The sequence below is a fragment of the Grus americana genome, chromosome 31 (assembly GCF_028858705.1).
Source record: "Grus americana isolate bGruAme1 chromosome 31, bGruAme1.mat, whole genome shotgun sequence".
Taxonomy (NCBI): Eukaryota; Metazoa; Chordata; class Aves; order Gruiformes; family Gruidae; genus Grus; species Grus americana.
Window position 1 is genome coordinate 1823563 of NC_072882.1, and position 10294 is coordinate 1833856.

Consider the following 10294-nt stretch of genomic DNA (forward strand, 5'->3'; position numbering starts at 1 on the left):
AAGCTTTTTCTTTAAAAAAAAAAAAAAAGGCAAAGTCAAAGTTGTTCAGATAAATACATATTCTGCACCCATCCGTGTGTGTGCAGCTTCGCAGGCAGGAGCGGAGGGAGCAAGGGACGAGCAGTGACATTTGCTTCCAGGCTTGGTTTAGGACTGCTCTGGGTTGGGGGTGGTTTTGCTTTGCTGGATCATTTAATTATTTTTTTTCTCTGCACTTGCAGTCAAGCCAACTATGTATTTATTGAACTAAAAACTCAGCTATTAAAAAAAAAGGAGGGGGGGGGGAAAGTAGGGGAAGTTTCTATGACAATAAAAAAGGCTACAACTGTTTGACAGGTAGTTACTGCTGTGTGAGCCTCTCCATTCTATACTCTATAAAAGCAAATGACCGTCGTAAACATCTCGATTTATCATCTGCCATAAAACGAGACTTCAAGGGGCTGAGAACTCAGTCCTTGCTTTCTTCTTTTTCCTCCTCTTCTTTTTCCTCTTCTTCATTCCCTTCTTCTTCCGTTTTCTCCTCGTCCCTGGCCCCCGGCAGCTTATCTTTATTGTTTTCTTTTTTCCACTTCATCCTCCTGTTCTGGAACCAGATCTTCACTTGTCTCTCGGTCAGTCCCAGGGCGTGAGAGACCTCAATCCGCCGCTTCCGTGTCAAATACGGGTTGAAGAGGAACTCCTTTTCTAACTCCAGGGTCTGGTACCGGCTGTAAGTTTGTCTGCCACTGCGTCTTCCGGGAGCTGTAGGACACAAACATCAAATAACTTCTTAATTCTCCCTTCTTTGGAGGCTCTGCTCTCCCCAACCCCACCCCACCCCCCAGTTCCCCTCGCCTCAATTTTCCTAGAGAAACTGCTACCACCACCACCCCCCCCCAAAAAAAAAAAAAAAAAAAAAAGTCCCTTTCAATCCTTTGCATATTAAAGGCACTAAAAGAAAGTCGCTGGGTTATTATTAATAATCACAGGGCTGATATCGCTGGTGCTACTGAGAGCCAGCTGCCCTTCCCTGGCTCTTCCTGGGGAGGGTTCAGCTCTGGCTGCTTGGCTGGGTGCAGGGAGGTGTGTGTCAAGCTCATTCACAAAAGAGACCTTTCCAGTTTCCTAAAAGGTGATTCTGGATGGTGAGTCCTGATGGGCAGCTCCATTTTATTAAAAAATATATATTTTCCTATGAAAGGTGCATTGTTCACCAGAAAAAGCTCTCTAGCCTTTCTCCTTCTCCCCATGCCTTTTTCTTTCCTTCTTTCTTTCCTCCTTCTCTTTCTTTCTTTCCTCCTTCTCTTTTCTTTCTTTCCTCTCTTTTCTTTCCTGTTTTTCTTTCTTTCTTTCCTGTTTTTCTTTCTTTCTTTCTTTCTTTCTTTCTTTCTTTCTTTCTTTCTTTCTTTCTTTCTCTGATTCTCTCTCTTTCTTTCTCTCTCTGTCTTTCTCTCTTTCTTTCTTTTCCTCAAAATGCCCAACTCTTGAATCCTTTTCCAAATGTTGTTCCCCAAAATACAGGGTCCTCCTATTTGCTAATATTTACACCCTAAGAATTTGAATTTTCTATTAAATCCCCTCTCCCTGTCCTTTCGGTTAGGGGTCTGTGTCTGTAAAGCACACACAGACAGAGATGGTTGTTTGCCTGTGCAAACACAGAGATTGTATTTAAAACAACTCGAGATGGACATTTGCAGCAATAGCAAAAAAAAAAAAAAAAAAGAAAAAGAAAGAAAGAGGACTGAGGTATGTGCAGCTGAGCCCCTGCACTTCCTTCTGCACGGTCCTTTCTTGATGAGAAAAACAATGTATTTGCAAAAAAAAAAAAAAAAAAAAAGAAAAAATGCTCCAGTTTGAAATGATTGCATCCTTGAGACTACCTCTAGGTCAAAGCTTAGATAAATAACGTGTTTTCCTCTGCGTCTATCTCCCAGCCTCTGGGCCACATCCTCTCTACATTAGCCAGAACTCCTTTCTATTTTCCTTTTTTTTCCTGTGGTTAAATTTTGGTGGGGGTAGAGGGGAAAACTTTGGGCCTCTGATTGTCCTTAAAATTAACACTAACCTTCACATGTTTTGAATTAACAAGGCTTCTAGACAACCTTGGTCCTTAGGTGGGGGAAACTTGTACTTTGAAGTATTTCAGTTTCTGTGCAATTATCTGGACTTCACATGAGCAAAGTTCCATTCAGCCGAAATTATTTTGAATTTCCCACCCCCTTTTTTTTTTTTTTTTTTTTTTTTAAACCCAGGACAGCAGACTGTTCTCCTCCACCCCACCCCATAGCTCTGAGCTAAGTTTCCTTTTCTGTTTAAACTTTTATCTCTAGGCTTTAAGAAACAGATGTAAAGTATTAGTAATACTTATACAAGTTCCCACCTTTCAGGCTTCATCTCCAAGCGGTTATGAAAGGCTATATGACATTTTAAAGAGCAGTGTATTATCAACATGCAAATAACCTCGTGGGAGCTGTATCTTATTGCCTATCCTCAAGGCAAGCAATAAAAAACAAGTTTTACTTTATTGTGATTTAAGCCTTTTGCAGGGAATCACCTTGCTGGCTCTCTAGTAACTGCTGTCTTGTTTGCTTTCAAAGGTCTTCCTAAAAAGAAGAAACATTAGCACAAACCTGCTCATTTCTTTCATATTTTACGTCTACACCTCTTATATTTATATTTTTACATATATATATATGTATGCATACATGTGTGTGTGCATGTTTATATATCTATACATATGTTTGTGCTTGTATATGCATACATATATATATAGATAGACAGACAGACAGATAGAGGGGAGAGAGAGAGAGAGAAAGAGAGAAAAAAATAAAGGAAAACATTTAAGGAGGAGGAAAAAAAGGTCCTAACCGTGAGGTCTCATCCATGGGAACATGAGACTGGGAGACGAATTTTGATTTAAATGCCCTTGTCCCTCGCTAGAGTTACTGTTGGAAGACGATTTACAGTCAGGATATTGTACAACAGTCGTCTCTTGCTGAGCACCATAAAGCGATTGCCTCGGTAGAGCTTCATATCCATAGAATTTAGAAGCGTCTCCGTGACACGCCAAGGCGCATGGGTTTTGCTGGTATCCAGAGTTGGAGATGCTGGAGGTTCCGTGGTGGAAAAACTCTTGGACGTGGTGTGAAGGGTGCTGGAAGGTGGGAGCAGTAGTGCCCGGACCATACACGAGAGCATGGCTCCTGCTAACACTTTGTGGAAATCTGCAGTCGTAGTAAGTTGGCTCCAGCGATTCACCGCCTTTGTACTTGGAAAAGAGAGGATTTACAAAGTAGGAACTCATGACCCTCGCATGCAAAAAAAAAAAAAAAAAAAAAAAAGGAGAAAAAAAGCTTTAAAAAAAAAAAAAAGACGGCTTTAATTCTAGATTAGTGCGAGATTGTCCCTGGACTGTCTCAAGTCCTGCTTTTTAGTGGCTTTTTTTTTTTTTTTAATGCGATCTCAAAGGCGTTTCATGGTGCCTCTGTGTGTCTGTACGGTTGGTTCTCGGTGCTCTTGACTTCTCTTGTAATCTGTCGGTAGGTAGAGCTCTCTCTCTCAATTTCTCTGTAACTCTGCTCCTTCCCTTTAACACCACAGGCAAATTCCTCAAAATCCCGGTGGTGTGGCTTTTTTTTTTTTTCTTCTTCTTTTTTTTTTTTTTTCCCTCCTCTCTCCCCTCACACGCGATATGTACACATCCCTCCGCCACGCTGAGACAGCCTGCCAGCCAAATGACAGCGTTTTGGGGCGCTTTCTTTTTTTTTTTTTTTTTTTTTTTAAGGGGGGGTGGTGGGGGGCGAATGGAGGGAAGGTGGTGTATGCCGGGGGACACAGACACACACAACCCTCCGGAGAGGGGGGGGGCACCCACACCTAATGCGTGGAGGAGGGTGAAGGTGCGCATTAATATCCAACATCCCCCCCCCCTTTTTTTTTTTTCCCAGCAGCAGCCTCTTCACTGATGGCAGCAAATACATGCGCTGGGAGGTCAGCCTAGGTAACCTCAACAGGTAAAGGGAGCCCAAGCAGCACCCCCTTGCCCTCCCCATCACCCCCCCCCCCAAAAAAAAAAAAAAAAATCGGGGTGAGCTTATTCTAGGGCTCAGCATCGCCCCCGCCCTCCCCATGGGATCACCCGTTTGCCAGGAAGGATGGTGGGGGTGCCCCGGTGTTGGTGTTGGTGTTGGTGTTGTCATTGTGTTGGGGTTCGGGGTGGGGGGGGCCTGTGAGGATGGGCTCAGTCCCACCTAGAGGGGGGCAGCAAGAGAAGGGGGGTTCTGGTGTGCTTGGAGTCGCTGAGCCCAGATTTCCTCTTTTTTTTTTTTTTTCCCTCCCATTTTTTTTGGGGGGGGGTGTGTGTGTGCGTGTGTTGTTGTTATTGTGGTGATGGTGGTTGGAAGATCGGAATCAAACAAGCAAACAAAAGCAAAACGGGAGCGAGCGGGCGAGGGAAGCGTCTCCGTATTGATTGGCTGCTTCTTGCTGTCCTTCTTTAAAGAAAATAAAGGCAGAAAATTATGGGGAATTATTTATTCCCCCCCCCCCCTTTGCTTCCTTTCAAACCAACCACTGAAAATCCACGGCTGGAAATAACAGGGAAGCGTCCTTCCAAGGGAATCAAGTAGACCATTGCTTAAAGAGAGCTACTTTGGATGAAGGAGAGGCAAAGTGAGACAAAAAGTATGTGCTCCCGTTTGTGCATGCCTGTAAAAAATAACCATCGAGCTTTATTTTGATTGTTTCGCTCTCCAACATAGCGATTTTTCCCGTCTTTTCCTATCGCGAGTGGTATTTGTGCCCCTCGCCCCCACTTTTTGCGCTGTAAGTGACCACTCACTGCAACCTTTCGCTTCGGACACTTCATTTTTACGACTGCATGAAGGAACTCAGCTCATTTAAAAAAAAAAAAAAAATCACATCAAATCACCGAGATTCGTGTTAATTTTTCCGGGGGGGGGGGAGGGAGACAGGACACCAACACTTCGCAAATGAATATTTTCTGTAGAGCCGCAAAAAAAAAAAATCAAACCCACTAAATGACATAATTTTATTAACAGTCCCCGTGTTTCCCTCCAAAGTCTACAGACCTTCAAATCTTTCCCTCATGTTCTTTCACACCCCCCCCCCCCCAAAAAAAAAAGCAGCCTAATTATTTTCAGAATAGACCTGGGTGATTCTCACCGATTTCAAGTGTGGAAGGAGAAAAATATCATTTCAGCTGCGCTCGCCAAGCTGTTTTGAGGTGTGTTTTTCTACCCAGTAAAGTGCACATTCTTGATTTTTTTGAGGCATAGGGTGGCTCAAACCTCTGGTGAGGTTCAAACTGTGTTTTTTAAATTTTTTCTTTTTTTTCAGACACCTTCCCAAGAAGAGGAAAAGACCCAGTAGTCACCCAGTCCACCTTTATTAGATTTTCATACATGGAGTGTGTATTTTTTCCATTTAGAAAGGCTACATGTGGTGGGCTTTTCCTCCCCGTAAGCAGACAATGAACTATGCAGGAGAACAGTGATTTTTCCACCGCCTATTGTGAAAATATTTTTTAAAATCAAGCCACGGTTGCTGTGAAGAAATAGTCTTCATACCCGCATAATCTCAAGGACGGCACGATGACCATTTTCATTTTTACAGGAGAACTCACCCACCTCATCCCCCCTTCCCCAGATTACCCATTCCCTAGAGAAACAACCCCCTAAAAAAATGAAGAAAAGAGCAACTAGGGACAGAGGCTCCTTAATTAACAGCTAATAGTCGAGGTGACCGTTTTCCTCCTCTAATCAATAGCATTTCTATTTTTAAAATCCCAGTGCCTGCCCGTTGCAATAGAGGCAGCCCTGCAAATTAAAGTGGAAAAAAAAAAATTTAAAGTTCTCGGATCTGGGCAGTTCGGGCTGGGATTGGGAAGAGCGGCTGCATTTTTCCAATCATTATCCCTGGATGCAGTAAGCAAAGGTGCAGCAAGTCTTTTGGAATCGTACCTTAGGCTGGGAAATAAATGTTTGCCTTCAGCGGCTGCGAAAGAAAGGACCCACCACCCTCTTCTAGATTTCATGAAATAAGATATATGCAATTGCTTGCTTCTTTTGAAGGAAAATATCTTGACATTTAGTGTCTGGGGAAAGTGCTGCTCTTTGTCTTTACTGTTTTGGCCGTGTTTAGGTGTGGGGATGGGGGAGGTGATGTGTCTTGCGGGTGCATGCGCTCGAATGTAGCTTTATCGGTGTGGTTGTATTGTACTTTTAGGTGTTTCATTGTACCCTCCCGGAGTTTATTTTATTCCCCCCCCCTTCTCCCTTTGCCCTGACCTTCACTGAAAAATGTCATTCCCTCCTTCCCCACCCCAAAATGAGGAGGCTTTGGAGAGATACGTGACGTGCGTAAATAAAGAGAAAGAAAGAGAAAAAAAAAAACCAACCAACAAACCCATAACCACTTCAAAACAGGCAATTTCTCTGTGCAAGCATTTTTATGCATTTATGCGCTCCCCGCGCCGTCAGATGTCAGCCCTGAGCGCTGCTCCGCGCTCCCCGCGGGAAAAAATATATTAAAACCCCCCCTATTTCGCGGCGCGGCGGGGTGGGGGGGGGTCCAGCATGGTGCTGGGTGGTGTGTGGGGGTGAAGCCAGGCAGCTCCGCGACCCCCCCCCCCCTTCCCTTTTTCCATCCCCGGGCGCGGAGCCTCTTCCGCGGGCGCGGGGGTGCCGCGGGTGCGGGGCGCTCCCCACTGCGCGCGGCTCCGCGCTAACATTGGGCAACAGCGCCATCTCGCGGCCGTGCCAGGGCGCTGCGCCGCGGGCTTGGGGGGGGGGGGGGCGGGATGTACCGGCCCCCGCGGATTACCGGGCGGCGCGTTATAACCGATAATCCCTTACCGGCGCCTCGGGGCGGGGGGGGGGGTGTGCTGCGGCGACCCTCCAGCAGCGCGGTGCGGCCACCCCTACATAAACACTCCAGCGCAGGCAGGATTGTTGGGAAAAGCCACCAGCCCCCCTTTTTTTTTCCCGTTTCCCCCTTTTCTCACCCATAAAAATAACAATAAAAAAAGCAGCACACGCACGCAGGACCAAACAAACCCACCAGATGTGCCACCCCCCCCACACACCCCCTTCCCTACCTCCCCACCCCCCAGCTTTTATCAGTTTTGGCTTGGAGTTGGGGTTTGATTTTTTTTTTCCTCTTTTTTTTTCTTTTTTTTTTTTTTAACCTCCCCTCGTCCGAGGGGGGTCTGTTGTTTGTAGCTTGTAGACAAAACATTCCAATAATCCGGTTTCAAAGAGAAGAGCACCCACCTTATTTAAACCATAAAGCAATTAAAGCCAGACGTCTAGCCAGATCTAGGGTCCTGTTTTGTTCGGTCCTATTCAGCCCCGCATAGCAGGGAGACAAACAGAGTTGTAAAAGTGGCATTTTTTTGGCTGCGGAAATGTACCTATGGACAGCTGTAGGGTCCTGTCGGTTTTGTGTGCTTTACAAAAGGGCAGATTTGAAACCAGGCACACACACCCCACACACGCACCCGAGGGGAAAAAAAAAAAAAAAATATATATATATATATCCACCCCCAGAACCCTATATACATGCCTCTCTATATATATATATTTATCTCCGAGGGTTTTAAGCGCATCTCTCCCCGGGCAGAAACACATGTGCATGTTCACAAGCGCCGGCACACAATAGCTGTATCAGTATGCGTCTGCACACACGCGCCATATGTCAAAGAATGCCGAAATTGGAGCATTTTGATACATTAATCCGGGGAAAGGCTGGCCACAGGCTGTGCTGCTGGGTGCGAGCCGCATTTTTTTTTTTTTTTAATTATTATTATTTATTTTGAGCCACACTGGGGTGGGTTTTTTTCTGCGCTGGCTGCTGTGGAGGAGAAATTCAATGGCTGAGCCGCACCAGCGCAGCCTCCCAGCAGGGCCAAATGGCATTTTATAACTGGTGTAACCCTTCACCGGGGGACGGGGAGGAGAGGGGGGGGGGATGTTTGAGGATACCGGGGGCCTTGCACATGAACTAAAACTGCGGCAGGATTTTAACCCAACCCAACCCACCACCAACAAAAGAAAGCCCCAACCAGCAGCTCGGTGGAGACAAAGGGGCATCTCCTGCGCTGCCCGCCGGCTCTAATGGGGGTCTGGCCGGAGAGATGACTGCGGCAGGGAGGGAGAGGGGCTGGGGAGGGAGGGGGGGGAGCTGGAGAGGGAGGGGGGGACGGGGGGGGTGGGAGCAGGCTGTGGTCGCACTGGAAATGAGATCCGCTTGAATGAAAGGGGGGCCAAAATGAACTTCCATACATCATGTCTTTTCAACATCGCTAAACGCTCCTGACAAGCCCCTCCAGAGAGCCGGGTCCGAAACTGCCTCCAAAGTCCTGTCCAAATGATGATCGGGTTCTTTTTTTTTTTTTTTTTTCTCCTCTCTTTTTTTCCCTCTTAATTAATAATGATAAAACGGGAATGATTTCTCTCCTCTCGCGAAGAGGACGTGGGCGAGCCGCTTCCCGACCCTGCAGGATTTTATCCTTTATTTGAAGAGGGATGAATGAAGGGAGAGAAGCAGACGGGAGGGAAAATAATAATAATAATAATTTAAAAAAAAAATAAATTGACATGACTTAGGTGGAAAGATTTCCCCCTTCTTCTTCTTCTTTTTTTTTTTTTTTTTGGTCCATAAATCTTTTGCTCTGCTAAAATGTTTTCTAACCTGACCATTTCATTGCGCTCGTTAAGGTTTTTTTTTCCAAACAGAGCTAGCACAAAACTGGGATTGTAAAAGGGCTTTTTAGCTTCCCCTGCTCCAGGGATGTCTCCGCTGATAGACTGCGGTGCGCCTGTCCCCCTCCGGTGACAAAAAGAGACCCCGCTTTAAAAGCGAGGACCCAAATCAGGGGAAGGAAAAGAAACCTCCAAATGCTTCAGCAAGAAATATTAAAGAGCAATATTTTATGAGATCAGCAGAAGTAATCGCTTCCAGATTTTTTTATTTCGGAGGAACTGGGACGAGGGCGACAAACGTATCTCGCTCGCCTGATCTGGTTTTGATTAGAAAGATTAAAACGCTGCTCCACTCATTTCATTAAAGAAAGGGACCTATAACAAGTTTTTATGATTAAACATCCCTCGCTGCTCATTTTTTATACAATCTCCTGCCTCTTGTTTCTCATTCAGCAGCCTGGAAAGCGCCCAGAGAAGGAGCCATTGATACACCCCGGCTCCATGCGCTGTGGGCTGCGTGTTTTCTCGCCTCTGCACAAACCACTGCAGCACCAGACCCATCTCCCCCTGGCAGGACCGTGGGGTTTGACCTTTCCGCAACCAACAACCCTTTTTTCCCCCGTTTTTGTGTTTTGCTTTGTTTTTTTTTTTTTTTTTTAAATCTACCCCGTGTAGGGCTAAGGGAGGGGGGGAGGTGTCTGCCTTTTTTTTTTTTTTTTTTTTTTTTTTTTGCCTTTTAGCCCGAAAATTTGCAGGCTGCCACATCGCCAGCACACATTTATTTCTTTATTCCCCTGCTCTCTCTTTCCCCCCCAGCCCTTCTCCAACCCAGACATTTATTTTTTTTTCCTCCTCCTGGGCTGCCTTGCGAGAAACAGCACTTCCAGCAACCCTCCAAGTTTTGGCAAGCCATTGATAAGGCAGAAACTCCCCCTGAGTGGATGGCAGAGAGCGGATGCCTTTGCCAGCTCCTCTATTCCCAGCATCCATATTTAGTCTTTTTACATATCCTTCGATTGCCTGGGGTCATAAATTAGTACAATTAATTATCCCAATCTAAAAATTGATGGCACATATAACCCTTACCTCAGCGCCTTTTTATTATGGTACTCTGAAATAGCAAAGTGCTGGGGAAGGAAGCAGAAATCTCCGCTCTCCTCCGGCTGCGGGGGATGCTCGGGTCCGCCCCGCCGAGGCTGCGGCACCGGCACCGGCACCGCCTGGCAAAGCCCCGGGATTGCTCCTCTGCAAAGGGCTTTAAATAAAAAGACACCTACATACTGTGGTTTTTTTCTTTTTTTTCTTTTTTTTTTCTTTTTTTTTCTTTTTTTTTTTTCTTTTTTCCCGTGACGTTAGGTATATTTACATAGAGCTGCTCTACAATAGCGAACATAACAATATTACAGAACGGTTCTGAGACGAGAATAAAATACACAAATAGGTACAGCAGAAACGTTCAACACCATGACAGAACATCATTGAGCCATATTCCCTTCAGTCTTTTTTTTTTTTTCTCTTTTTCCTCTCTTTTGTACAAAATATTCACTCACGAGCTCGCGGAATTAAAAAATAAAAATACTGGATAAGTTTAA

The 10294-nt window shown here is 45.5% G+C and overlaps 1 protein-coding gene across 2 annotated transcripts; it reads right to left on the minus strand.

The window, feature by feature from the left end:
• Positions 1 to 354: 354 nt before the first annotated feature.
• HOXC8 (homeobox C8) lies at positions 355 to 3283 on the minus strand. 2 transcript variants are annotated; one of them, XM_054807203.1, is made up of 3 exons: positions 2848 to 3283; positions 2610 to 2612; positions 355 to 741 (listed from the first exon to the last, which is right to left on the minus strand). In XM_054807203.1, exons 1-3 carry the CDS (start codon positions 3281 to 3283, stop codon positions 449 to 451), a joined length of 732 nt encoding a protein of 243 aa, XP_054663178.1. In that variant the 3' UTR covers positions 355 to 448. The 2 variants fall into 2 exon arrangements, with proteins under 2 accessions (XP_054663178.1, XP_054663179.1); XM_054807204.1 differs by lacking the exon at positions 2610 to 2612.
• Positions 3284 to 10294: the final 7011 nt, after the last annotated feature.

What these genes read in the sequence shown, in the direction of transcription:
- HOXC8 (XM_054807203.1), bottom strand. Translation starts at nt 3,283, where the DNA reads ATGAGTTCCTACTTTGTAAATCCTCTCTTTTCCAAGTACAAAGGCGGT.